Source organism: Pocillopora damicornis, chromosome 1, assembly GCF_964200805.1.
Source record: "Pocillopora damicornis chromosome 1, jaPocDami1.2, whole genome shotgun sequence".
Taxonomy (NCBI): Eukaryota; Metazoa; Cnidaria; class Anthozoa; order Scleractinia; family Pocilloporidae; genus Pocillopora; species Pocillopora damicornis.
Window position 1 is genome coordinate 2,453,453 of NC_142670.1, and position 27,927 is coordinate 2,481,379.

General features: G+C 38.2%; 5 protein-coding genes across 11 annotated transcripts; 3 read left to right on the forward strand and 2 right to left on the reverse strand.

Moving 5' to 3' along the window:
* Window positions 1–12: 12 nt before the first annotated feature.
* Window positions 13–2,703, forward strand: LOC113669790 (putative ATP-dependent RNA helicase DHX35). Its single transcript, XM_027185867.2, has one exon. The coding sequence runs from the start codon at window positions 43–45 to the stop codon at window positions 2,146–2,148; it is 2,106 nt and encodes a 701-aa protein (XP_027041668.2). The 5' UTR covers window positions 13–42; the 3' UTR covers window positions 2,149–2,703.
* Window positions 2,599–6,524, reverse strand: LOC113669796 (clavesin-2-like). Its single transcript, XM_089198697.1, has 3 exons — window positions 5,257–6,524; window positions 4,396–4,506; window positions 2,599–3,632 (listed from the first exon to the last, which is right to left on the reverse strand). The coding sequence occupies exons 1-3, from the start codon at window positions 5,869–5,871 to the stop codon at window positions 3,429–3,431; spliced, it is 930 nt and encodes a 309-aa protein (XP_089054823.1). The 5' UTR covers window positions 5,872–6,524; the 3' UTR covers window positions 2,599–3,428.
* On the forward strand, window positions 5,294–11,834 carry LOC113669793 (uncharacterized). 5 transcript variants are annotated; one of them, XM_089198831.1, is made up of 7 exons: window positions 5,294–5,427; window positions 7,329–7,399; window positions 7,791–7,844; window positions 8,139–8,190; window positions 9,038–9,102; window positions 10,432–10,500; window positions 11,679–11,834. In XM_089198831.1, the coding sequence occupies exons 1-7, from the start codon at window positions 5,403–5,405 to the stop codon at window positions 11,757–11,759; spliced, it is 417 nt and encodes a 138-aa protein (XP_089054957.1). In that variant the 5' UTR covers window positions 5,294–5,402; the 3' UTR covers window positions 11,760–11,834. The 5 variants fall into 5 exon arrangements, 4 of the variants coding, with proteins under 4 accessions (XP_089054957.1, XP_089054974.1, XP_089054962.1 ...); XM_089198836.1 differs by lacking the exon at window positions 5,294–5,427 and adding an exon at window positions 5,507–5,625; XR_016184552.1 differs by lacking the exon at window positions 5,294–5,427 and adding an exon at window positions 6,252–6,838 and having other exon boundaries at window positions 9,038–9,987.
* Window positions 11,835–14,535: 2,701 nt separating this feature from the next.
* On the forward strand, window positions 14,536–21,335 carry LOC113669824 (uncharacterized). 2 transcript variants are annotated; one of them, XM_089198726.1, is made up of 8 exons: window positions 14,536–15,124; window positions 15,382–15,650; window positions 16,101–16,169; window positions 17,176–17,514; window positions 17,985–18,053; window positions 18,324–18,391; window positions 19,189–19,258; window positions 20,308–21,335. In XM_089198726.1, the coding sequence occupies exons 2-8, from the start codon at window positions 15,590–15,592 to the stop codon at window positions 20,448–20,450; spliced, it is 819 nt and encodes a 272-aa protein (XP_089054852.1). In that variant the 5' UTR covers window positions 14,536–15,124; window positions 15,382–15,589; the 3' UTR covers window positions 20,451–21,335. The 2 variants fall into 2 exon arrangements, with proteins under 2 accessions (XP_089054852.1, XP_089054859.1); XM_089198733.1 differs by lacking the exon at window positions 18,324–18,391 and having other exon boundaries at window positions 19,190–19,258.
* A 1,715-nt stretch (window positions 21,336–23,050) lies between these two features.
* Window positions 23,051–26,994, reverse strand: LOC113669815 (putative G protein-coupled receptor 19). Of its 2 annotated transcripts, none has more exons than XM_089198678.1 (2): window positions 26,857–26,971; window positions 23,051–24,334 (listed from the first exon to the last, which is right to left on the reverse strand). In XM_089198678.1, the coding sequence occupies exon 2, from the start codon at window positions 24,316–24,318 to the stop codon at window positions 23,287–23,289; it is 1,032 nt and encodes a 343-aa protein (XP_089054804.1). In that variant the 5' UTR covers window positions 24,319–24,334; window positions 26,857–26,971; the 3' UTR covers window positions 23,051–23,286. The 2 variants fall into 2 exon arrangements, with proteins under 2 accessions (XP_089054804.1, XP_027041691.2); XM_027185890.2 differs by having other exon boundaries at window positions 23,176–24,327; window positions 26,857–26,994.
* Between the last annotated feature and the right edge of the window lie 933 nt (window positions 26,995–27,927).

Below are 27,927 nucleotides of genomic sequence, written 5' to 3' on the forward strand. Positions count from 1 at the left end.
AATCGAGTGTGCGCAAACATTTCGATCGGCGGTAAAACCAAAATGGCGGCCAGCTCGGCAAGTTTTAAACCACGCTTTTGGAAACCAGACACTGAAAAACCTGGCGGTGATGTCGCGATAGAAAGACCACTTAATGATAACGACACTGCAGCTGCAGCTGTTTACAATCCAAACAGCTCATTATCCATTTCTCTTCAAAGGCAAAGGCTTCCGATTTTTATGCACAGAACGAATATCTTATATCTCTTAGAGAAATACGAAACTGTGATAATCGTTGGAGAAACAGGCTGCGGAAAGTCTACACAGATTCCTCAGTATCTTCATGAGAGTGGCTGGACGGCAGGGAAATGGAAAGTGTGCATTACACAGCCTCGCAGAGTGGCTGTTGTTACTGTAGCATCAAGAGTCGCAGAGGAGAGAGGTTCGTTTATTGGCGAGGAAGTTGGTTATACAATCCGATTTGACGACTGTTGCAATCCAGAAATTACTCGTATGAAATTTGTGACAGATGGTGTGTTGTTGAGGGAAACGATGAGTGACCCTTTATTATCACAGTACAGTGTGATCATGTTGGATGAAGCTCACGAGAGAACGCTGCACACTGACATTATGATAGGGCTATTGAAAAAGATCAAGAAAAAGCGAAAAGATTTAAGGATTATCGTTTCCTCTGCTACTCTTGATGCAGAGATGTTCAGAGATTTTTTCAACACCAACATTACCAAAGATCGCAGCAAGGATACTGCAGCAATTTTGTCAGTTAAGGGACGATCCTATCCCACAGAAATACATTACACTTTAAGTCCTGTTCCTGATTATTTAAAAGAAACAGTGGATACTGTCATGGGAATCCACAAAGAGGAAGCCCATGGTGACATTCTTGCATTTGTCACAGGCCAAGATGAAGTAGAAGCTGTAGTTGCTCAGTTGATTGAGAGAGCGAGAGAACAGCCTAAGGGTTCTCAGTACCTTAAAGTGCTGCCTATGTACAGTGGTCTTCCACATTCAGAGCAAATGCTGGTTTTCAAGTCAACTCCCCATCATACAAGAAAGGTTGTAGTGGCCACAAACATTGCTGAAGCATCTATTACCATAAATGGAATTGTATATGTCATTGACTGTGGGTTTGTAAAGTTGCGAGCTTACTCTCCCAAAGTTGGAGTTGAAAGTTTAGTCGTTGTACCAGTATCACAGGCTTCAGCAAAACAGCGCGCTGGCAGGGCTGGTCGTGTAAGGTCAGGGAAGGTGTACAGACTCTATACAGAGCAAGATTTTGATGGTCTTAAACCATCTACTGTGCCTGAAATGCAAAGATGTAACATGGCATCTGTCATGTTACAACTGAAATGCATGGGGATTGACAACATTCTCCGGTTCAATTTCCCAGCGCGTCCTCCTGCCCAGAGTGTGATACGTGGTTTGGAACTGTTGTATGCTCTTGGAGCAATTGACCAGCATGGAAAGTTAGCTGATCCCTTAGGAGTAAACATGTCTGAGCTCCCTACAGATCCAATGATAGCCAAAATGCTGCTGTCATCAGGAGATTTTGGTTGTTCAGAAGAAATCCTTACAATTGCAGCCATGCTGCAGATACAGAATGTCTTTGTCAGCCCAAGCAAACAGAAAGCTGCAGCTGACAATGCCAAGAGAAAGTTCTCTGTCTATGAAGGAGATCACATAACTCTACTGAATGTTTATGAAGCCTTTGTGAAGTTTAAGAAAAGCTCAAAGTGGTGTCATGAGAACTTCCTGAACTACAAAGGACTCTGCCATGCTGTAAAAATCCGAGAACAGTTCAAGAAACTCCTTTTACAATTTAAAGTGCCATTAGTCTCTTGTGATGGAGACATTGACTCAATCTGTCAGTGCATTGTAAGTGGATTCTTTGCTAATGCTGCACGCTTACATCCATCAGGGTCGTACCGCACTGTGCGGGATGACCATCCACTCTACATCCACCCGACATCTGTCTTGTACACGGAAACTCCACCACAGTGGGTGATATACCATGAAGTGCTCCAGACATCCAAGGAATACATGCGAGATATCACCAAGATTGATCCATCATGGCTTTACACCCTTGCACCTCAATATTATGAATTTGGTACCGAGAGGGAGATTGCAGCAAAGAGAGCAAAATATCTTTGATTTACAAAACAAGCTTTTTTTTTAGATGCTGCAGAAATTGTGCACAAATTTATGGCTGATAGTTTTTAGAGCCTTTATGTCAGACTTAACTTACCAGTCAGTGAGAAACTTATTTGCATGCTTAAAAAAACAAGCAGAACGGGTATACATGCCCTGTGCAGCCAAAGATTTTTTAGCTGCAGGAAGGAGTTACTATCCTTTGCTTTGGTGAAAAATCTTTTGCATACAGCAAGGCTGTAGGTTCAATTTTGCCTTTTCAGGACTCAAACATGTGAAGAATTCTGTTTTTTGATGGGTACTTTTTCCAGATGTGAAGTGGAATCAAAGTCATCAACCACTCCATTGCAACAGTTTGCCTGGTTTGTAAGCAGCACAAGTTGTCATATCCTTATGTGCAGATGACTTAGGATCACTAGGTTTCATTTAAAAATACACAAAACTGAGATAGTGTTTGAAACAAGGTGACTTTATTCTGAAAGAGTTTAATGACAGTTTGTTATGTGGCTAACTTTTCCTACTGAAGTTTCGAAAGTAAAATCAAAGTTAAGTGACTCATTCAGTTGGCGTGTATCCCACTTTGTAGTATGAAGAGATCAGGCTCTGTTTATTCAAAGCTTAGACAATGCTATCATTGGATAAATCTTTACTGGGTGGATGGCACAGTATGTTTTGCTATCACCTGAGATAGCAATTTATCCATTGGATAGCAATATCCGTCCTTTATACAACTGGGCCCAAGAGAATTGCTAATCCCCAGACAGGGATGCCAACTCATTGCAGGTTACTCTTCATTTCCCCCCTCTGCCCCCATCCTAGCATTTCATCAGGCTTTACCAACAATCTGGTAGTATCTATTTATACTCCTGGGTGTAGAGAGGCACTGTATAAGCAAAGTGTTTTGCCTAAGAGTACAACACCGATACCCAGACCTCTTAACCCAGAGTGTAGTGCACTGGCTCTCATAGCATTTTTTCAAAATGAAGGTTATTTATTTGTACAACATCAAGTTTTGTTATTTCTCTTGCGTGTTCTGAAACCACTAGTTTCAGGAAATCTTTCTTTTTCAGATAATATATTACAATTTTAGTAGAATTTTCCAACTGCCACCACTCTATGAATTTGCAAACCAACAGCTCTGTGTGCTACTCTCTGCATCTTTTCTGCTGATGAATTAGGCTTGTCCAAACTTGTACGAGCGCTTCTCAATTGGCAAGCCAAGTCCCCAGGTTTTCTCTCTCTCTAAGCCTGAATGACCACGTGTTAATCACGTGTGGGATTTCTTACTTGTCAATATCCATGCTAAGCAACCCTCTGAATGGGTTTTCTCCGTACACGTGACTTCGGTTCGTTTTCTCCAAATCGAGTAATACTCGTGCCCAGTAGGTGCGGTTCACTGCGGGCTTATTTCCACCAAACTCTGCTGGCAGTGTGTCCAGGTGACAGTGGTCGTGAAGTGTCGCTTTATTGTTACCATGTAAGTGTATCTAAAAGGAGTCGGAAAACTGACCGTTTTAGAAATGGAAAGTCATTTAAGGAATTTTTCAAAGCAGTCTCGTACCCAGACCTTTTACGGCCAAGTACTTGTGAAACTCAGTTACACGGTAGGAGATTAGGAATTAATTTACTTAACCTTTTAAGACTGAATGGAGCCCTTCTAGTTGTGATGTTAAAACTAACAGGTTTACGGTTACGGAAGTAAGCGATCCTCGCAGCTATGAACACTACTGAACGAGTAGTTGAAATAAGACCTGAAAAAAATTCAGGCCTGTACGGGATTTGAACCCATGACCTCTGCGATACTGGTGCACCGCTCTACCAGTTGAGCTAACAAGCCAATTGGGAGCTGGTCATCACGTTGGATCCAAACAAACCTTCCAAGTGGTGAATAATTACTGGAAATATATGAAAATCGTATATGTGCACTGCGGTGAAGAAACGAATATAAGCGATCCTAATACAGAATCTAGAATTAGAATCTAATGCAGTTGACGTAAAACAAGAAAGAACAGAAAGACAAAAGAACGAGGAAACAATGAAATTGTTAAGTTAAGGCGGTGTTCTATTGTGACGCATCCCTGTGTCTTCTACACGTACACAAAGAAGGAGCCACGTTTACTTACTAAATTCTACTAGAGTTGTTTTCTTCTTGAGCGCCTCTCTACCAGAGAGATTCGATTTAAGTTTGACTTTCTATCGAGGATTCGCCCTCTTAAAAGTATTCATGTAAACTATATTTCGTAATCTTACCCTCTTCCACATCTTTTCCTGAATAAATGGTTTCATTAAAGTTAGTCCAGCCTTTACGTACCAGGGTTCGTTCACAAAATGAAATGCGACAAATCTCGCCGGGTAGTGATCCTAAGATAGAGATAAATACGAAACTCGTTAATATATAGATTTAGCCAAGCCTAAAAGCGGAGCTAAAGTAGGTTTATTTTCCAGCCCTCTACTTTATTACAATAAAGTTCGGATATAACGCGCGTTGTCAATGGTTGAAAGAGCATGCTCTATCAGAGTTTATAAAATGTTCAGAGAAATGCGCGCGCCGTTATTGGTCAGAACGAGTTCATTATATTTCCATAAAGCATGCGCCTTACGTCACACGAGCGCACTGTTGAGATAGAACGCACGCAGCCTACATCATCGCACAATTCACAATACATTTTATAAAAGAAATAAACAAGCTTGTTCCTCGAGCATTGTTGAGTTATATAAGCACTTGGGAATTTTTAAGAACACGAGAGAAGTGCGAGAGGTACTCGCCTTCGGCTCGTGCTTCTCTGCACTTCTCTCGTGTTCTTTAAAATTCCCGCGTTCATATATAATTCAACAATGTACTCGGCGCGTTTTTTATTAAAGAAACAAAACATGGAGCTGAGCTAAAGCTGTCACGGCATCTGCCAATTTGTCCCAATTCACTCTTACGAAGGACTAACGCTCTAAACTTCAGCTTTGTAAACTCTTAACGACGGTCAATTTACATCACAATGATAAAACCAAACAATTCCAAAATACCACCTCTTCCCCCCCACCGACGCAGCAATAAAATTTCTTAAGAAACTTACCCCCTTTATTCATTTGCTTAAGACTTCATTTCAGTTGACATACCTGGAACATGGCGAAAACTTGACGAATAAAAGAAACAGTCAAATTGGACGTGTGAGTAGCACTCCAGCCTGAAAAATCTGCAATTATTACGATTCCATTGAGCTGCGCCTCGTCTGTATCAATCAAGCGTTCCATGGTTAAGATGAATGCCTTCAAAATCTCTAGTGTGCCGTAAGTATCTTTATCCCAATTGCCGGCGAAGAAAACAATAAGTTTAGCGCCATTTTGATCAGTGTATGGCAAAACACATGGAAGGCCGTCTTCTAACACGTGGTTCAACTCCCATGCTGATAGATTTTCCATCAAAGAAACGTTGTTTTGGCGGAATTCAATGTAATTGGACAGAAGTTTGAATGATTCGTCCACAAGGTACTGTCGAGCTCTTAGGAACATCAACAGAAAAGCGTCGTCATTACGCCCAACTTGGCTCAGAGAATTGTTATTTATGTTTTCACTGATTTTAAAACGAAGCTCTCTGATTTTCTCAAAAGGCCGGATTTCAATATCTTCCTTGTGATCGAAGGATTCAGAGTCTCGCAACGAGCCCCTCCGATGAACAAATTCCGTAGCTTCCTCATCTGTTTCAAGTCTTTCAGAGTTTTCCATACTCAGCATTCAAGAGTATGCTAGAGATTCTCGAGAGATCGAAAGGACGAAACTACAATGTCGTTATGATTACTTTGGATTGATAAGTTAATTTTAGTTATGTGAATCATCCATATTTATCACCCATATGTTCTGATCAGAATAGATTTTCCGGCCGGTGAACTCTCTTAGTCCTCTTAGCCAACTTGTTTATGCTTCAGATGACTTCAGTCGCTATGTTGCGTTATAACTGCAGGAGTTCGTGAAGAAACATAAAGATCCGTCATGCTGCTAGGTTACTGAAAACTTCCAAGAAACTTCTAACAGTTTTTGTGTATTCTGCCGGCTATCTGAATATCTTTTTGTTATTCGTGATGTCTTGAACTGGACCCTCATTATAAGCACAAGTAAAACATGTTTATTCATTCCTGTAGGCTGATTACATTACGCGCTTGGGTAACGAGAAGTCTTTATAAAACAGAATTCCCTAAGGAAGGTAGCACTTTCTTAAGCCATTCATAATTTTAAAAAATTAAGATTTCAGTAACCGCTGATAAATCTTTATGGACCATTCTGCTTCTAGGTGTAATATTCACATGGGACAGATGAAGCCCCGTTGATCGACTACTCCGGGGGAAAAGGCGGATTCACCGCAGAGAAAAACTTCGACAATTTGATGTCAGCCCAGCACGTGCGCTAGAATTGTAATTCGGACGAATTGGCAAATTTTTACGACCGTAGTTACTATTAATACTTAAATCGTTTGAATGTGTCTCTTCTTTAAAAAAAAAAACTACCTTTTCCCTTACTAGTGCACTTGGCAACAATAAGTCTCTAAGGTTATACTGGGCTGCCTGTGTCATCTTTGTAACACCCATAGTGCTTTGCCAGTTTGCTTCAAGGCGACACGATCTAAACATTCTATCGTCGATCGTTCTGTGCTGGGGTAGAAACCATTTTCGAAGTGTTTCGACAAAGCATTTCTCCATGATCAGAGGTACTCATCTTGAACTACAGATGGTCTCTGCTACGTTAAATCTGAGATCGATTTGGACTTTCTTTTCACGGATTTTCAGTCCTAGATGGTTGAAATAAACAGCTGTGGACAGCGTTTAATAATTCTACAATTTAATTCTTGGCTATTTTAGCATCACTTTTCCGTCAATTTCACTAATATTCGAAGAAGAAGGACCCCTTCTCCTTAAAGATTTTCAGTGCAAGCTATGGTTGGATTTCAAGTCTAAACGCTTAATAATGAGATGATCTAGAGCGGACTAAAAACGTCCCTGTGGTGTAGTATCAACACAGAACAATCAACAAAGGGAAAGTCGGAGTGTGTGTGTGTGTGTGTGTGTGTGTGTGGGGGGGGGGGGGAGGGAGGGGGGTCTTCGTTTAGGTCAGAGGGGGGTTGGGGTGGTGGTGAAGTAACTGAGATCTTCATGAAGTTAGCAGCTCCCCAAAAAATAACATCTGTTTTCCATTTTCAGGTAATCTGGCTAGGATATTTCGAGCCACTGTACACCCAAGAAATAAAAATCTGTTATCAACTGCATCTCAGGTATATACAACTTTCACTAACTTAAGCAGTTATTCTCATAAAATGGATTGGTTCCTCATAGCTAAACATAGAAAGACTTAGATGGGGTGGGTAGGGAGATGGAGTGCAGTAACTCCCCCCACTATGGAATTATGTCGGTTTTTTTTTCTTTTGCAAGGTAGCTCCTTTGAAATGAATGGTGAGCTTATGTGAGGCTGGTATGAAGTTTGGTTTTGTTCTCACAACAATATTGTGGCCACTTCTTTCCAGAGTCTCTCATAAACTCTTAATTCCTGCCAAAACTGGTATATTTATCATAAATGACATCATCAGCTTTATTGGCTAATTTGCAGGTTTTTTTTATTGGATTATACAAATCCTCTTTTGTGTTATTTCATATTTTTCCAATCAGGCCATGATGTCAGTCCAGCAATCAATTACTGAAAAACTAACAAAGGAATTCAAGGTACTTAAGGTGGTTGTTTTTATTAACCTTTTTACACCCTAATATCAGTATGCATATTCTCCATACTGTTCACTATACATTTCTTAAGGTGCTGAAATGGAGAATTTGCTTAACAATCAAGAGCTTTTTTAGTAGCTGATCATTTCCTTTTTTCTCGTAACTTCAATGTTTGATTCAGGGGTGATATTGTAGGAAGAAATTAGATTCCAGTCACTAAAAGGAGCCAAACAGTTAACTTCTGAGTATGTTTATGAATGCAAAATCAGCAATGTGTTACAATGTTTTTTGTTACAGCCTGTCTACTTAGATGTAATGAATGAAAGTTACATGCATAATGTTCCAAAAGGTAAGCTTTACTTTCATTGTTGACAGTAAGCTCGTACCCTTCTTTTAGTTGTTAAATATAGCAATACAAATATTCTTGGAAGCTCATACAATTTATATGGATGAATTGAACCCTTGACTCCCAGAGGTGATCAGCATGTAACTTCTCCCAGCAGCATCTATACATTATTCAACAAACAGGTGACGAGAAACCTTAACTTATTAGGTAGCAGTTGTTACCTTGATCAAACACCAAATTCTTGTAACTAACTTACAAAGAAATGTCTTGCAGCCAGAGGGGAGAATTCACAATACGATCTTGGGAGTTAAAGGGTTAAAACCTTACAAGTCATGATTTCGAAATTGTGTCAGAGTAATGGCATAAAGATAACCTGTTAGGCAAAGTATATCCCAGCTGTTCATTATCTCTTTTACACCCTATCATCAGTATGCATCTTCTCCACACTGTTCTTTATACATTTCCTAAGGTGCTGACAAGGAGAATTTATTTACCAATCAAAAGGTTCCTTCTCTGGTGACCATTTCCTTTATCCTTAATATGTGATTCAAGGGTGATATTGTTAGGAGAAATTAGATGCTGGTCACTCTTAGCAGTTAAAGGGTTAACCCCTTGATTACCAATCACACTGAGTGATCTAATGCCAACGCGAATTAATTTATCATTTTTCAGAATTTTTTAAGGCAAGGTTGTTTTATATATCCAGTGATGGAGATCTGACTGTTACTCTCCAACTTTTAATGTGCTGAGTACGTCATGTAGGCACAACATGAAAATTGGGTGACATAATCAGTACATCACAAAAGTTGTGAAGGAGTTAATGTAAATGGTGTTTTTTGGAATTTCTCAGGTTCAGAAACCCATTTTAAGGTTGTGGTGGTATCTTCAAATTTTAATGACAAACCGTTAATTCAGGTAGGAAATCATTTTGATTCTGTTGTAGTTTTTAATCCTTTATACCCCACCATCAACATGCATATTCTCCATACTGTTCTCTATACATTTCCTAATGTGCTGGTGAGGAGAATTTGTATAACAATCAAGTGGTTCTTTGTAATCAGTTGATTATCATTTCCTGTATTCTCATGACCGTAATGTTTGATTCATTGGGGATATTGAAAGGAGAAACTAGATACTGGTCACTCTCAAGGATTAGAGGGTTAAGTGGTGGTGAGAGCTTGAGATGTATAATCTATAGATAATGTAGTCATTAAATTTGAAGACTGTGAAAATAGTAATCGCAAATGAGTTTATTCTAAATGTCTTTTTATTATTGGACCCTTTCACTCCCAGGAGCAACAAAGAAAGAATTTCTCCCTACAATATCAATGCATTTTCAAGCAGAATTGTGATGAGTTGAAAGAAAAATTAAAACTAGGGACACTTGTTTGATTTATGCACAGGTCAATTTTAAGCTTCAAACCCCCCCCCCCCCCCAATTGAGGGGAAATTGAACCTTGCCTGACTGGGGTGGGGAAGTTGGACCAAAAGTGTCAAGTCTTTCCAGCAGTGGAGGGGTTTAACCCTTTTGCTCCTATGATCTCAATACAAATTCTCCTATCCATCTTCTATGCATTTCTTATGATTGTAGCTGTGAGAATTTGGTGTTAAATCAAATAATGTGCCCCTGCTGATAATTTTTATCTTCTCATTATGTCTTTGGTTGATGTTGTATTGATATTGTTAGGAGAAATTACTCATTAGTCACTTACAGGACTGAAAAGGTTAAGGTAAATAGACCACTTACATGAGAAAATGGTTCAGAAGAAAAGGCCGACAAGGTCAAGGTTTTAAAGCTTGGTTAGTGCACTGATTAACCCTTTAACTCCCAGAAGTGATTAACATGTAAATTCTCCCCACAGTCTTCACACTTTATCCAGCAAGCAGGTAATGAGAATACTCAGACTTATCAGGTAGAAGTTGTTGTTGAAATCTAACACCAAATTCTCCAAACTAAATTGTAAGGTAATGTGTAGCTGCTAGAGGGGAGAATTAACATTCAGATCTTGGGAGTTTTAAAAAGTGTGAAGCCTTTTTTTACAAAAAATTGGGTAAGGCATTTGAACAAACCAAAAAAAAAAGGTTCAAATGCCAGGAGGGTTATGGGGGGTGGGGGTGGGGTGTGGGTTGGGAGAGGAATGTTGAAGCTTGAATTGATTGATGCATTAATTCTCAGACCTAAAGTTAGAAATAATATATGCAAGATTGTTTGGAGAATTTACACTTGTATCTTTGGGCTAACAGAGACACAGATTGGTCAATGAAGTCCTAAAGGAAGAGTTGGCCACTGGGGTCCATGCTCTGTCTATACAGGTAATAGATTTAATTCCTAAATTTCTGGAAGCAATTTATATGTAATTTTTCCTGACAATATAAATACATCAGTAAGGAAGCAGGTGATTAGTATAGGTAATCACATAAGGCCAAGTACTATTAAGGATTAATTGCATGAGAGTTTTCAAAATTTTCCAAAATTGGCAATTTGGAAAATTTTGAAAACTCAAGTGCAATTAATCCTTAATAGTACGAGGTCTCATGGGATTACTTGTTTATCAATAAAGGGCAAAATTTATACGAAGGAAAATCATGCGCGCAGTCTATTTCAAGATAACGAACGGTTGCTATGCAACGGATTAGCCAATCATTAACAGGTAATCATGCCCTCTCTTGATTACTAAAAATGCCCTCGTTTAAGAAAAAATGCCCTCTCTCTCAACCAATCAGCGCTCAGTAATTTTGCCCTTTATTGATAAGAGTTGATAACCAAAGCAAGTCATCTTTATTTACAAAATAACTAAGATATTATGAAAGGTGAGCATGATTCATGAATTTATGCATGAGGTGTGATTTGTCTCTTCAAATATACGTGACCCGTGAATTTTTTTCTTCATTTTGTGAAAACCTCAAAATTTCCCTGAAATCTTGTACACAAGAAGAGAGATTGAAGTTTTCCTTTTCTCCATGTGATACATAAATTCTTCAAAATTTGTTTGTGCAAAGCAGGGCAGGATCAGGACCCCTTTCTCCCCCCCCCCCCCCCCCCTTTGCTACCCTCAAAGGCAAAGTAATACCCAAATGCAAAGGGCTGGGGTGGGTAGGGTATGACAAGAGTTAAAATAGGTTCCTTATTGTGTGCTTTCTTTGTGGACTTCCTCTTTAGACCATTGGGGAGAAAAAGGAGAACTGTAGACAGACCTTTAACCCTTTAACTCTGAAGATCTCATTAGTAATTCTCCTTACTGTCTTCTGTACAGGTCTTGTAATAGTAGTTTAAAGAATTTGGGATTGTATCAACTTATAATCCCCTAATTGATATTTTTCTTCATTCTCATCACTTGTCTACTTGATGTTGTATAGATATTGTAAGGAGAAATTCTATCTTGGTCACTCATGGGAGTTAAAGGGTTAAGAGAAACAGTGCATTACACCTTCAGTTGTTCTTATTTGATTTTCAAGATAATTGTTTATATTGCTGTTGTGTTTTTTTTAAGGCCAAAACTCCAGAACAGTGGAAAAGTAGCACAAAGACAATACCCAAGTCACCCCCTTGTATGGGGGGCAGCAAAAGATGAAAAGAACACTCTATTGATGGAAGTTTTAGCCATTTAGTTTGAGTCTGTAAATAAAAAATAAATGGAATTTTTATAATGTGTTGTTAAGTCAAGAATTAATTTTCTATGAATTTAAACTTGCACTTTATTGATACCAAAAAATGTTTTGTTTAAAGAACCAACAACAAGCTTTATTTGATCGTCTGAGTAAAACTATGATTATCATAATTATTGTATCAGAGTTCTCTTTGGTCGAAACCCAATTCCTTCTACTTTCCGGTATCAGACATAAACAGCCCCAAATCAGGCAGAACCATTCAAAACTTGACAGAATTGTCCAAAGTCAGACAGAAAGGTCTGTAATCTGAAATAGAACGGTCTACAACCGAACAGAACTGTCCAAGATCAGAGTGGACTGTCTGAAGTCAGCTGGAACCATTTCAAATCACAAGGAGGCATTAACCTGAAACACAGCTGTTTTTATAGGGTGACTACACAAATGTTTTGAGCATAAAAGTCGACTAAATTTTGCTAAAGATTTAATTTTGCCAGTTCACAACTTAATTACTCATGCTGTCCTTGCAGAAAGTAGATGCAACTGATTGAAGTTGGTCTAATTAACTCAACTAGTACCTGAGGAAACCCCTTTGAAATCGGAAACAGAAACACATGAAAATTGGACAAAACCATCTGAAGTCAGACAGAACAGTCTGAAAGTAGATGGAACTAATCAAAATGAGAAGAAATTGACTGAGATTGAACTGAACTGCCCAAGATCAGAGGAACCGTTGTAGCCAGATAAGGCGGAACCTTCCAAAATAAGACGAAATCATCTGAGGTTCAATGGATCTAAATCAGACTGTAGATATGAAGTTTGTTTGCAACAGAGGTTTAGTTGATCGATGCTGCTTATACGTTATCCTAGTTGTCTTCAAGGTTATGATCTGAAGGTGTCTTAAAGTAACCCCACTGTGCCCATGGAGTTTTTTCAACTGGTGTTACAAAAGATGACGTGACTTTTCATAAATGGGGAATCGCAAATGGAAACATTAAGCACAACGAAGACTGCTAAACAGCAAACAGTGAAAATTAATTCTGATCTTAATGTCCTTACTCCATTTTCCAATTATCCCAACAGTGTATCAGAATGTCTCTTTTTCACAGCTATTGCAAATATTTTCAGTTCAGGAAAAAACTGTCTGAAAGCAGACGGCAGGAAGTTTAACATTTGCCTCAGCATCAGTTCTTAGTTATTTTAATAGTACAACCTGTAAAGCTTACCTAACTGATCCTCAGAAATTATAATGAGGAATCAGGCCTACTATTAAAGAGTCAGTGGTAATTGGTAATGATAGCCTAATTATATCATGTATGGGGAATTATTCTACACTTGATACATATTATGTCCTATACTTTACATTCAGGCAATGTGAGCACTCTGATTGTGTTGCATCATGGTCGAAAACGAAAGGCGAGTCATTTGCATCCTGTTGCGGTCTAGTGAACATCTCTGGTGAGAGCAAGATAGTGCTAAACGTGGAATGTAATGGGTATTGACTATCTATTGCTGTTCCTTCAAAAGTTAAAAAGGGTTTATGGGCCTGCGCGACTCCTATTATTCCTCTGCGACAAATTTGTTGTTTGCAGGCAACTAGAGAGATTCAGAAAGAATCAAAACTGCAGCCTTGCCCATGAACGTTGATGGCTGTGTGAATAATATAAAATAATAAAAACAGGGAATTGATCCTTAACATGCAAATGCATTACAAAGATACAGTGACCTTCTAATACATGAACTATTTTTTGTGTCATACACTTAAAGGCGTAAATACGGGATTCATGAAAGAAGCCTTAAGCCTCCTAAGACCAAATTCGTCATGCTCAATGTTTAATAAAAAACATACAGAGTTTCAAATATGCTTAAGGAATAGAGAATACCTGGGATAAGGTTTTGAGAAACCTATCTCTGGAGTTATTTTTTGCAGAAGAGACAGTATACCCGAAACCGTATACCTTTTGTAACACAATCTCATCTGGCTTTGCCAAACCTCAAGTAAATACAGATGGGGAAATGACACCTTAAAACTAACCCCTATTATCACATCACAAATGAAAGTCATTAAAAGACATCTTCAGGTCAGAAGATTTAAAAGTGCAAGTGAATGGCAGGAGTCACACAGGCCTATCAACACCTTTTAACGATGAACTGCCTTTTGCTTTCTGGCTTTACCAGGCATGTCGCCGTGAGCATTGTGGAGTTACTCATTGGTCAAGTGACTCCTTTTGTTGCTCTAATTCAACAGGTAGATTTACCATACATCACTTGCCATTAGTCAATTTCCTTTTACTTAGGAAAATAAATAAAATTTCCGCACAGCCCCATACTATTGTAAAACAAATCTGTTTTCCCAATGGAAATATATTGTTTTTGTCATTATTTTCTCTATCCAAGAACTGAATGCATAATGAAGTGTGGGGTTGTGCAGAAATTTTACCAAATAGATTTATAACACAATTGAGTATACAATAGTAACGCTGTGTAACGCAACAATATGCTTTTCCTTGGCCATAATCGGTCTCAAACACTAGCACTTAAAATGCGAGAAACACAAGTACTGTTGGAGGGCGTTTGAGAGCGTTTGGTCAGAGCTGGTAAAGAAGGATCAAAGCGGCCATCTAAATCTTTGAAAGGCTCCAAACTACGACGTACATCCAATTTGACCTTCTTGAAAAACGGGCTCCAATTACATACTAAAAGACCGTGATTACATTTTTCCTTGAGAACCATAAAATACACGACAATACGTACAAAAATACTTTTACACATTAAGAATAATTCAAATTACATTTACCTATGGTAAAAGGAAAAGGGAATGGCCTAACTTTCACGGAATATTCAGTCAAAATCTGGCAATTTCTTGTGCCTTCACCGCCATATTGAAAATTAAGCTTCCACAATGCAACGCAATCGGAGTGCGCACACTGCCTAGTCCATAATATGATTCCCCACACATGACGTATTTACGAGTGACAGTGAAATCGCCCTGCCCTTTGAGAGCGCTAAGCGATTTTTATCAGCCTCTCTGTGGATAAACAGTCATTATTTTTCTACGCATGGATTTGGGAGAGAGCAAGGAAAAAGCAAGATTGGCCATCGTTCATTTTAGTGATTAATCGATCGGGTGAGTTTTATTTGTGAAAACTCGGCCCCCATAGCGGGAGTTCTAACTTCCCTGTCCACACCCTTTCACTGGGGTACACGATTGGGTTTGATCAAGTATTCCAGCACTTTCCCGAAGGTGACTCGCAATTGTGAGAAACTGCTCAATTGATTCATTTAAATCTGGCCTAGGACGGCTCAGACTCTGCAGAAGTCGGAAGCTCAGGTAAATTTCCATTTCTTTAACTTTTGCCTATACTTTCCTCCCATAAGTTCATTGGCAAGAATCGTCTCTTTTTCAGGCGCATGTTTAATAGTAGGTGAGTGGTTTTTCTACGGAAGTCTGGTCTTGATTATTTCATAATCCTTGGCGACTGGATTTTACTTTTTTCCGTTTTATCTTGGACGACCTTTATCAACCAGCGAATAACTCATCAGTTTTCATTTGTTTGTTTGTTTGTTTTTTACTTTTTTCATGAGAAGACTGAGAGATGAAGTTCTCAATCTACCACAGCGAAAGGTTTATAGCCTGCCTGAATACTACGCTGCCATGAAATGACGTCAAAGTACGAGGACAACCACGTGGTTGAAGATCACATGGGTGATCTTTTGATTCTCATTGGCCACTTTCGCGACGAACTGTGTTGAAAAGACTCTATTACGGTATATTCCCAGTTATTTTGCCGATTTCATGTTTACTATGGCTCGTTATCTCACCTTATACGTTATTTTATCGTTAATGGTGCTCCAGGGTAAGTAAACTTACATAATTTGTGTCTAAATTTCTCTCAATGAGGAGGACTTAAGATCTTAGTGGTGCGTATGTCGTTTGTTGGCTGACTCCTGCGTATTATTTTCCGATAAAATTTCCGCACAGCCCCAGACTATTGTAAAACAAATCTGTTTTCCCAGTAGCGATGTATTTTTTTGGGACTTTTTTTCTTTATCCAAGAACTGAATGCATAATGTAGGATGAGGCTGTGCGGAAATTTTACCCTCACGAGAAACCGAACAGGGTTTACTGTTGGGTCAGCAATCTTACCGTTCAATTACTAAGTGTAATCACTGTATTTTCGTTAGATTCATGCCTTGCCGGGCTATTTTCTCACTTTCACGACAAGATCGAAAGGGGGGTCGTATTGTAAAAATGTATCCCAATCAAAATGTCAACATCAAGGTGGTATATCTTTTACTCTTTTCAGTGGAAGGCAATACAAGGAATACGAACAAGACCAAAATAGGAACAAGCCATCACGAGGCACATCAATGTGGTGAGCTTAGATTATATTAAGATGGCAACATCAAATTAAAACAGTTTGGTTAATTAATATTGTTTTTAAAGTTGGTACATTATGTTGGTTGAAGGTTTAAGATGATCCACAATCCTGGGCACTTGCATTTGAAAAGAATGCTATCTGAAAGAACTATTGTGTTTACACCTTCTAACTGTATTTTTTTTTACCTCTCAAGTTAATTGGTGTTAATTAGACTTAGGTGTGAGCAGTACTTGTATGTGACAGAGCTCTAACTCAAGTTGATTTTCTGTCAAAGAGTGTGATACCATGAGCAGTACGTACTGAAAGGTGGAAAGGGGTGGGGTGGGGTGGGGTGTAGGGTGGGGGGTGGGGTGTGGGACATGCTCAGCCAAAAATTAGCATGAAAATGAAGAAGCTAAGATTTACATTCTGTTATTCTGATTGAGAATTTCCACTTTTGGAAAGTGTTCAAAGCAAGTACAAAGGGAACAAGAAGTAAATTACAATTAGAGAATTAATTAATTATATGGGAACTCACTGGTGACAAAAGTGATAGTTTGCTATCTCAAAATCAACTGTTTTAATGAGTGATAAACAAAAGCCTTCAGTTTGAGAGTGTAAGATTGAATTTGCTTGAGTGTTTTAATTTCACACTTGATACATGAAACTTGGAGCTCTGATGTAGACACTTTGTGGTTTCTTGAAAGGACTCAATATGAGTAAGTGGACAAATACTTTGGCAAATGGTTGATTTACTTGCCACTAAAAAATTGTTTGCATGATCTCTTTTTTATTTTTTTTATGGCTTGTGAGGTTGAGAGTTATTATAATTATGAACTTAGTGAAAGGTTGATAGTATTTATCACTCTAAAATACTGCATTTTAAAATTATTTCAGTGGTTAGGTATATTGAGAGGATACTATATTCTAACTAATTAATTTATCAGGAATGTAAATTATTTAAAAAGGATTGGTGAAATTATGTTTTTAAAAATACATATATATTTTTTATCTTCTTTAGTTTCAAAAGAATACTTTGATGTCAAAGAGGGGAAACCATTCCAAATTATCTGGAATAAATCCTCTAGTGGTGAAGAGCTTCGTGGCCATCGCCTTTTCCTAAACGCAGAGATCATGGCATACTTGCGTAAAGGATCCTTAAACATGACTTGCAATGAATTTATAAACGATCCAAGTCTGAAGGAATTCTGCAACAACAGATTAGAATTCTCCAGCAACACATCATCTATCATACTAAAGATAAGAGATCCTTCCGGGCATGAAAACTGGAACTTCACTCTGAAATATGTGTTGACGGGCCCATCGGCCTGTAATCGTCTGGACATCAAGATTATAAGAGGTAGGTGACTGAAAATGTACTGTGGTTGCTTACATATCCACTTCTTTATCTGCAGGGGTCGTGGGTTCAAATTTTTAGAGGTCTGAATTTTTTCAGGTCTTATTTTCACTACTGCTCAAGAAGATCGTTTACATATTTATATCTTTATCCGCAGTTCAAATATATGACTTTCATATATTCACAGTCGTTTATTCACCCCTTCATGGGTTTATTTGGTACCAACATAATGACCAGCTCCCACTTGGTTTGTTAGCTCAGTTGGTAGAGCATTGCACCGGCATCTCAAGGGTCGTGGGTTCAAATCCAGTAGAGGCCTGAATATTTTTTTCAGCCTTTATTTTTACTACTGCTTAAGTAGTGTTCATTACTGTGAAGATGGCTTTCATATTCAAGTTGCAAACTTGATTTGAAACCCCAAAAATGTTAGACATTTTCCATGACTGTTTCAATTTTTTTTTTTGGGGGGGCAGTTATACCGTCTGCAGTCAACACTGAGTCTCCTGGTGGTCAAAACATGTCTGACAACCCACAAATCGAAGGTAGGGTTTCAATGAAAAATTGATGTTTGTTAGTTTGAGTAAAATTGAATTAAAATATTTAATTATTTTGATTTTGATGAAATTATTTTATGTTGATGTCTTCAGAGCATTTGGAATTTTTTTGCTGTGAAAACCCTGTTTAAACCTATAAGAATTGACTGGTATCGCAGGGGTCATGGCTTTCATATTCAAGTTTCAAACTTGATTTGAAACCCCAAAAATGTTAGACTTTTTTCATGACTGTTTCAATTTCTTTCTTTTTTGGGGCAGTTACACCATCTGTAGTCAACACTGAGTCTCCTGGTGGTCAAGGCATGTCCGACAACCCACAAATCAATGATAGAGTTTCAATGAAAAATTGATATTTGTTAGTTCGAGTAAAATTGAATGAATCCTTTTACTGGTTGTTAATTCTCTCCTGTAGCTGCTACACATTTCCTTGTAAATTAGTTGTGAGAACTTGGTGCTAGATCAAGATAGCAGCCTCTACCTGATAAGTGTGAATATTCTCATTACCTGTTTAGTGAAGAATGTATGGATATTGTAGGGAGAAGTTTTACATTAATCACTTCTGGGAGTTAAAGGGTTAAAATATTAAATTATTTTGAACTCAAGGCATGTTGAGGTCATCAGAGCATTTGGAATTTTTTCACTGTTAAAACCCTGTGTAAACCTATAAGAATCGACTGGTATTGCAGGGGTCATGGGTTCAAATCTTGTCTAGGCCTTAAATTTTTTTCAGGCCTTATTTTTTACTACTGCTCAAGTAGTGATCATTACTGCAAAGATTGCTTTCATATTCACGTCTTTATCCACAGTTCAAATATGTGACTTTTATATATTCCTAGTTGTTTATTCACCACTTCACGGGTTTATTTAGTACCAACATGATGATCAGCTCCCACTTGGCCACTTGTTAGCTTGGTCGGTAGATCGCTGCACCGGTATCACAAGGGTCATGGGTTCAAATCCCGTACAGGTCTGAATATTTTTTCAGGCCTTATTTTCACTACTCCTCAAGTAGTGTTCATTACTGTGAAGATGGCTTTCATATTCAAGTTACAAACTTGATTTGAAACCCCAAAAATGTTAGACTTTTTTCATGACTGTTTCAATTTCTTTCTTTTTTGGGGCAGTTACGCCATCTGTAGTCAACACTGAGTCTCCTGGTGGTCAAGGCATGTCCGACAACCCACAAATCAAAGGTAGAGTTTCAATGAAAAATTGATGTTTGTTAGTTCGAGTAAAATTGAATTAACCCTTTTACTGGTTGTTAATTCTCTCCTGTAGCTGCTACACATTTCCTTGTAAATTAGTTATGAGAACTTGGTGCTAGATCAAGATAGCAGCCTCTACCTGATAAGTGTGAATATTCTCATTACCTGTTTGCTGAAGAATGTATGGATATTGTAGGGAGAAGTTTTACGTTAATCACTTCTGGGAGTTAAAGGGATAAAATATTAAATTATTTTGATTTTTATTAAATTATTTTGAACCCAATTAAGGCATGTTGAGGTCTTCAGAGCATTTGGAATTTTTTCAAACCACTGTTTAAACCACTAACTCCCAAGATCTAATTGTCAATTCTCACCTCTGGCTATTACATGTTTCCTTTTAAATTAGTTACAAGAATTTGTTGTTAGATCAAAACAACAACTTCTATTTGATATGTTTGAGTATTCTCATTACCTGTTTGCCGCATCATGTATGGATATTACAAGGAGAAGTTAGAAGTTGATCACTTTTGGAAGTTAAAGGGTTAAACCTATAAGAATCAAGTCAGGTAGTTAACCCTTTCACTCCCACAAGTGACCAAGACAGAATTTCTCCTTACAATATCAATACAATATCAAGCAGGCAGGTAATGAGAATAGAGAAGAATATCAACCATGGGATTATTAGTTGATCCAATACCAAATTCTCTGAACTAACATCATAAGAATTGTATGGCAGATAGTAAGGAGAATTACTAAGTAGATCTTGGGAGTGAAAGGGTTAATGTTTATTTTTTGCCCCCCTCATTTAATTAGCATAGTTCAATTTACAATAATTTCAAGTCTGAAGGAGAATCATTCTCAAGTGTAAAGTGCATTTTGCTATTTAGCTGCAGTCGACCTTTAATTTGTGAACGTACATTGTAATGTAAACATCACATAATTATACAGTACCGCACAAACACCTCTTAAATGTCAACATTTGGATGACAGTCCCATGAAGGTGTAACTAAGGTGTTCATATCTTGTCTTACTCTTAGGACCAGGCAGCAAAATTAAGGCTACTTTTGGTGTTACCTTTGCGGCTGTTGCAGCAGCTTTATTGCTGATTGGAGGAATTATATGTTGGTATTGCAAAGGTGATGCAAGGTTTGCTGATGAAGTGGAGTTAGCCAATCGCTGAGTCATATTTTGTACCTGGTAATGCATTTTAACCGAAATTTTGAAATTTTTAACTCAAGACATGTTAAGGTCTTCAGAGCACTGACCAACCTTTCTATTTATAGGAAAATGTCTCTCTAATATGTAACCTAAGGCTAATACTTTATTAGGTAAAGAAGAAACTAATTTAAAATAAATAAAAAATTAATTATGCAAGTAAGACTTAAAGATATGCAAACAATTCTCCAGCATAGAGCTTAGAGCAGTTTTGAATGGAGTGTCAATACCACCGCTTTCCTAAAAAGTTAGATGATCATAAAATAGTTTTAAAATTTTAATTTTAAAAGCCTCTATGAGTTCTAATAAACCCTTTTGTTATATTACCCTGTTTTGATTTCCCAGAGTGAGAACTTGACTTGTTGTTTTTACGACATTCCATGGAAAATTCGCTTTAAGAGGTTCTTAAATTTAGTGTTTCTTTTTTTTTTTTGGCGTATTTATTAGCATTGATTGCTGTCATTTTGTAATTTACATTTAAGAAAAGAGGAAAATAGCGATAGAGAAACCGCACAATTAACTAGATGGCCTACATTGTGCCGGTGTCCCAGCGGATTTGGACCCCCCTAGAATTGGACCCCCCGGTCCAAATCCGCTAGCGGATATGGACTCCCCTCCGCGGATTTGGACCCCTTTAACAAAACTGAGTAAATAGTTTTCACTATTATGACGTACTTTACGAAGTAAAGTAAGAGTAGTACTAGTTTCATACTTGTTCTTCAGAATTGTATTGCAACAGAATAAGAAAGGATTTGGTATGAGTTTCAATAGTTCGAATCCAATAGTTTGTTGTCATTTAATTCATGCGTAGGCTATTCTACCAACTTAAATAAATGTGTCAGAAATGAAACGATATCTGCCCTTTTCTTCGTCAATTATAGTACGCAATCTTGTGTTGAAATTTTAACGGACATCGCCTAAAAGCTCGCAGTTGGAACAAGTTACGAAAAGGAATGCTTAGTTGGGGGGGGGGGGGGTCCAAATCCGCGAAGGGGGGTCCAAATCCGCTAGCGGATATGGACCGGGGGGGTCCAAATCCGCTGTGACACCGGCGTCAACCCTCAGCTGTAGAGTAGTGTATAAGTTTTAAAGATGAGTGTATCACTAAGTGCGAGGGAACGATTTGTCAGTAGCGTCTCTTTTACTAGTGATTAAAGTGAAGTAACATTTTTATACGGTTGTCACTGGTTTTAACTTTTTCCCTAAGGCTGGTCTGTGAAAGGAAATCTCAGTTGAAAGTCTATGGCTTACATAATTGTAATATATAGATTTAGCCAAGCCTAAAAGCGGAGCTCGCATTTTTTTTCCCGCACCTCTCAAGGGAACAACGCCTTGCACCGGCCAGGATTACAACCCAGGTCGTCCGACTCGGAGCCCAGTGCACTGACCACTGGACTACTAGATAAAGCCGTGGCGTTGGCGTGCCCGCGGTACAGTTGACCACGCATGTTAAAAGTAGCACCCTGTACGGTCGTACATCCAAATTTTTTCGGCGTGATGGGTTACTACTGTTTTGTATAATTATGGGGCTACGCGAGCTCCGCTATAAGGTTTTAGATGGGCCTTTAAACTGGTGTTGGTGATGGAGAGATTATCCAATAGGTAAGCTACAAGTCGCCCCTGATTTTAGGCGAATTCCGTCGCGCGAGTCAAAACTAAATCAGTGAAATAAAAACGTTGATATCAGCGCGACGCGGGAAACTCTGAGTAAGGCGTACGTATTAAATTGTTGAGGGTCGCCGATGAATTTTTTCAGGTCACGAGTAAATTGCCGCGGGTTGTGAATCAAAAGCAATATATCCATTAAATCACAGGATTATTTGAACCAATGCAAATTACTTGAGTCTTACAGCCAATAACATCACGGCAAAACTGACCAATCAGTTTATAGAAACCGGACTAAGAACATTCGACTGACAACAACCTTTCACTTGATTCTGATGATGACTTCCGCTCATGTTGTCGAAACGTCAGTCACCACTACCGACAACAGTCCTTCTCAGGACTACACTCACCCGAACGATCAAACTACACTATTTCACTTATTCTGTTACAAATTTGATATGTGCAGTGCAGTTGTAAATATATGTAACCCCCTTATTATATTTAGTAGTGATTTGGAGATACCAGAACTACTTATGGGATATCATTGATGGTTGGTTGCATTTGAATGGTTTAATCCGTAGAGTTGTTGATGATTGCCAGGGGAATATTTTTTTTTTAAATTTGCAGCAATCAACTGTTAAAATTGCAGTTAAATTTTCAATAATGGGTTGTAATTTCTAGCTCTATTTTTTTGTGTTCAGTGATGTATTTTTTGAATTTGCAGTAATATTTTAATTTGTGGTTCTATATTTTCATTTGCAGTAATATATTTGTCAGCAGTCCTAATTTTAATTTGCATGCGTGACCCTTTTGGACCACCGTACCTTCCATTTAGAATAATTTTCTTTTGTAGATAACGCACTGGGCCTCATTCCATCATTTCCTTATTAGTTGCCTTGCTTTGTTTTATTGTGCCCTGTGATTGGTCCCAAGAAAACATGGCTACATTCTCAACCAATCAAAACTGATAAGGAATATATTCTTTATTCACTATAATCACAAAAAATATTTACAAAAATTATAAAATCATTGAAAAAAAATCAAAATTTTTATCAAAATTGATAACACATTCATGACTTGGTCACGTGAGTTTTTAATATCATTTGGCGCTGATCACGTGCATTTTCTGAGAGTTTCTATTGGTTTTATTTGCATTTCTCGTGGATAGTGACGTCATTTCTGGATTCAGAACAACTCTAACTGACTTTGTTACAAAACACTTTCCTTAAATAGAGTCTGAAATCATTCATTTGTACAAGGTATATCATAAAGTTTAGGGAGCTGTTTGTAAAGAACAGCACGATGCTTAGACATCTTATTCGGTAATCGAATTGAAAATCAAGTGTAGCATTAACCACCATGACATAAACAGCGTAATATAATGTCCAAGAATATGGAATTATGAAGGCAAATGTTATCAGAATCAGTAGATACGTTCCTCGCCGTTTAGCAGCTCTGAGCTTCGCCCGAATAGCGTTGTTCATCTGAATGTTCATAAGCCGGCTTCTTTTCCTGCTCCAAACGGTTTTTATCAGTGAAATATTAATACAGATTAAAATTATGCTCGGTAGAACGTGTTGAAGTACTGCATAGCTCACAAATATCACTCTGAAAGGCAAGTAAGTGTTGTCTATTTTACAAACGACTGTGTAACGGTTGTTTTCCAGATCGAATCTTACGCCATTGAAGGTGAAAGTTGGAGCAATCACCGCAGTGAAACCTACAACCCATGCGCTAAAAATCAGTCTACGAACGCACGAGACGCTGAAAGAGCGAGGAAGGGGTCGAGTTGAAAAATACCTCTCCGTGCTTATGACTATCAAGTTGTTAATTGTAACTGAAGGGAACAGCAAGTTTAGGTAACGAACAATCCTGCAAGGCCAACCTTGTTGGAACACATCAAACATAAGTTGAATATAAATCAGGGGAAGAGAGATCGAGCAGGAGAGTATATCAGACAGAGCTAGGCTCTTTACGTAGAAATTAAAATTTCTGACGAACATTGACGACTGTAAGTAAGAAAATCTTCTGCTCTTAGTAGATATGAAGCAGTAAATAAGGCTGTTTCCGATAAATCCCACTGTTCCGACGACAACCAGTAGCAGGAAAATGATAAGCTTTGTAGTGCTACTTGCAGGAACGAACACATAGGCTCGAGTGGTGTCTGTGTTGTTTAGGAGAGAGAGATTGGTTGAAGACAGGTTAGGCGAGAGACGTGTTCCCTCCATGTTCTTCACCTATCAACTGAGAGAAATATCAGAAATGAGAAGAGAAATGATCGTCGCAAGCGAGCTGCAACAAAAAATATTGCAGGAAAGCCGGCTGAAAGAAAAAAAAAACGGGCTTCTGCCTCTCAGATACTAGCTGGGCGCAAATACCAACTGAGTCAAGAAGCTACATGTCCATATCTCCATGATAAAACATCGAATTTTCGTAGCTAATTCACAAAAGAAATAATGCTTATTGAAGAGAAATTGTAAATCGATCGTAAAACCTACAGGATGTGGTCAGTTTATGTCAAGGTGGTCAGACGTAGGCACATTACAAGAGGGGTTAACCCAGCCACCCCATCCTTTTGAGCTTGGTGCCGACTAGACAGTTTCACAGCTTAGGTGTTATAGTAACAAAACCCCAGACGAAAGGTTGACGGCTGAAATGATAAAGTTTTGAAAAGGAGACATCTTAAGTGATTTATTAGGCCGATAGCAAACACGCGCCTCAAAGCTGAGGAAATCAAATAATGCTAGGATCAATAACTGGAGATAATTTCTGCTTCACACAGATAATTTATTCTGCATTTGCTTCCAAACATTCTTTTTTCAAGAATAAACAGCGTGAAAAACGAAGTGTAGAACTCAGCTAGCCTAGCACAAAACACTTATAATTAAAAAATATTGAAAAACAAAACAAAACAAAACGACACAAAATTCTGGCACGATTTAGAGATACGCCTTCATGGATGTGTCCAAACACATTTCAAATGACTGTCATGCTTGCGTGACAAAACTTCTTCTATGAAGAAAGACATTTTTTTGCCTTGTCACAAGCGCGGGACAAAGAAAAAATTCTGAGAGGAATCGAACCTCAATCCTGAGGTTTCGATTCCTCATGAGGATTCAGAATTTTTTCTTTGTCCTACGCTCGTGATTAGACGAAAAAAACATATCTCCCTATTTCTTTACCGAGCTCAAAAACTTATTGTCTTTTTCTGTTTACAAAATCTCTTTTTATATATCTTATTTTGCATTTATTTTAAACGGGGTTTTCTTCAAGAATTAAACGGGGTGAAAACGAAGTGTCACTAGAGCTCTGTTGGTTCAAAACTTATACAAATAAAAAAAATAATGAAAAAGTTTTTACATAATTTAAAGATGTACCTTCATGGATGTGTTCCAAAACATTTGATCTGAATGTCATGCTTGCACGACAAAACTAATAAAATGCTGATTTTTGCTAGTTTCAGAAGGCATTCAATTCCAAAATATTGAAATATGGAGCCGCGAATGAATTTTCGAGGTTTTGATATTTTCCTATAGAAGCACAGTAAAATTTATTGATGCAAATCCCAATCATAGTGTTGCACTTTTTTTTCAATTACGGTAAAATACTGTTTAACAATAGCAATTCTCCACATTTTATTGAAAACATAATTTCGAACAAAATCCGAATGGAGTTAGAGCGAATTTCAGGTTCATACCTGAACCTCATAGTGTGACTGACATAAAACCACGAGATAAAGAGGTGCTCACGAATAAACAACGGGCAGAATTAAATTGCACAAATAATGACGTTCAGTATTCGTTATACAGCTAACTTAAAGATAAACCGAAAAATTCGCCATTGTACGTGCGTTTGTGTTTAGGATAAAATGAGTTCTTTTGCCAAGAAACACCATTTTGTTGACATGGGCCAAAGCAATTATCTTCAACACATTTTTCGTTTGTGCAGCTGCTGTTTCTCAGAAAAGCCATTTCCCGTCAACAGTTTTGTCAAATAATGCAAATATTGAACCATGAATATTCACCAGAAGAACTTACCTAGAAAATTCCGACTAGTTCGTATTCAATTATCCATTTTTAAGCATATTGTGCAGTTTACTAAGCCCACGAACAAATCGTAAGTGGAATAAAAAATTTGTCGTCTGCAATAAGCTCATCTGAGAAGTGTCAAGTTTAATTTCTAAATAAATAAAGGAGATCTTCTATGCCCTCGATATTTCAATTATTTCTTGGTGCAATTGTTCTCAACTGCGTGCACAAAATGTTCCCCACAAGAAAAACGCGCTTTGAAAATCGAAAATGGAGGCATGACAGCACCTGCAGATTTTCAGAGAATCTCTGGTCATCCATAACGCTAACTCTGTCAATCAGCACTGAAGGTGCGCTGACCTCGGCTCGCTTTTAGCTTTGTTGCAATGAGAGAATAGAACCTCTGTTCATACAAGATATAGCCCTCAGTGTGGCTTTTGCCAAACTTAAAAGGAATTACAGAACAGTCCGGAAAACTGAACCTCAGGTTCGTTAAAGAAATCCACGTTGATTTTTGTTCAGTACCGTAACAATACTGACCCCTTTTTGGTTTTACTTAGTTCCTCATTGGTAAACTTCTCTGGCAAACTATTTTTTATGAAGTTTCTTTCTAATAATGACGCGAAAAAGGACTCAAAATAATCATGATCTACAGACTACAGTCCGGTTATCGTAGCAACCCAGGCAATAGGTGATCCAACATTTGAAGATATAACACCTCTATGTGATTCTACTCACCGTAAGAACCACCGCAACATAAATTTACTCAGGCTCCCTGACGAAAACTAACGCTGCCGAAAATGGTAAGATTCAGAGTGCATTGATCTGTTCTCATTTCATTTAAGACTTCAATATTGCAAACTATGCTAAATGTATTTACCGAATAATGAATCTATCCATTAGTCCTCCGTCAAATTCATTGGCCACTTTTATTGCCTCATTAGCATTTACCGACGTCCTAAATACTTTGTTAGTCATTTCCGACTCTCCGAGCAACACAAACCTAATAAACAATTATTCGCTGAGCCTGAGGCAAATTGTTTTAGTGTAATTGCTTGGGTGATTCTCAGAATAAAAACGAAAAAATTTATTTTCTTTCTTTACTTCCAACTTATCACGCATCAAAGAACAGCGACTATGATCGGGGTCTCAATGAGACGTAAATCACGTGGTCATTCTATAAAACTGCGCATGATTCAAGCAAAGACTGAATGACGAGAGATACTCTGTAGGAACTTGTTTGCAAGGAAGTTCTCACCCTTTGGCCCCCAAGAGTGAATAGCTTCAAATTTCCCCTTACAATAACATCCCTGAATCAAACATCAGTGTCACGAGGATAAAGGAAATGATCAGCAACTAAAGATGCTCCTGATTGTTAAACAAATTCTCTTCGTCCGCACCTTAGGAAGTGAATGGAGAACAGTAAGGAGAATCTGCACATTGGTGTTAGGGTGTGTAAGGTTAAAAAGGATTACCATTTCTAAAATGAAGTCAGGTGTGGCTGGTTCAGAAAGTAAAGTTCAGCGCCTCTGCTACAACCTCCTCGCGCAGCATGATTATAACGATATAACGCAATCCTCGCCCATTTAGGGTGCATGTACTCTTAAAAACACCTAATGAGTAAATATACTTGTTATTGGAGGTTAACCTTGACGTTCACCTCGTTCTTGATGCGGAATAAAAGGAAACTCCTCAATGTGTAGTTGAGCGGAGGAGACAAGGAAGATGGGGGCGGAAGAGGGGGGAGCGTGGGGAAAGGGGGTGGAGGAGGGAGGAGAGTGGGAAGGGGGCGGAGGAGGGGGGAGATGG

What these genes read in the sequence shown, in the direction of transcription:
- LOC113669790 (XM_027185867.2), top strand. Translation starts at nt 43, where the DNA reads ATGGCGGCCAGCTCGGCAAGTTTTAAACCACGCTTTTGGAAACCAGAC.
- LOC113669793 (XM_089198831.1), top strand. Translation starts at nt 5,403, where the DNA reads ATGCCTTCAAAATCTCTAGTGTGCC. An exon ending in TTCAAAATCTCTAGTGTGCC is followed by an intron (nt 5,428 to 7,328) that starts GTAAGTATCTTT and finishes TTCCATTTTCAG; the next exon opens with GTAATCTGGCTAGGATATTT. An exon ending in CATGCATAATGTTCCAAAAG is followed by an intron (nt 8,191 to 9,037) that starts GTAAGCTTTACT and finishes GGAATTTCTCAG; the next exon opens with GTTCAGAAACCCATTTTAAG.
- LOC113669796 (XM_089198697.1), bottom strand. Translation starts at nt 5,871, where the DNA reads ATGCTGAGTATGGAAAACTCTGAAAGACTTGAAACAGATGAGGAAGCT. An exon ending in AAGTTTTCGCCATGTTCCAG is followed by an intron (nt 4,507 to 5,256) that starts GTATGTCAACTG and finishes TCTCTATCTTAG; the next exon opens with GATCACTACCCGGCGAGATT. An exon ending in AGGAAAAGATGTGGAAGAGG is followed by an intron (nt 3,633 to 4,395) that starts GTAAGATTACGA and finishes GACTCCTTTTAG; the next exon opens with ATACACTTACATGGTAACAA.
- LOC113669824 (XM_089198726.1), top strand. Translation starts at nt 15,590, where the DNA reads ATGTTTACTATGGCTCGTTATCTCACCTTATACGTTATTTTATCGTTA. An exon ending in TCACGAGGCACATCAATGTG is followed by an intron (nt 16,170 to 17,175) that starts GTGAGCTTAGAT and finishes TATCTTCTTTAG; the next exon opens with TTTCAAAAGAATACTTTGAT. An exon ending in TGACAACCCACAAATCGAAG is followed by an intron (nt 18,054 to 18,323) that starts GTAGGGTTTCAA and finishes TTTTTGGGGCAG; the next exon opens with TTACACCATCTGTAGTCAAC.
- LOC113669815 (XM_089198678.1), bottom strand. Translation starts at nt 24,318, where the DNA reads ATGGAGGGAACACGTCTCTCGCCTAACCTGTCTTCAACCAATCTCTCT.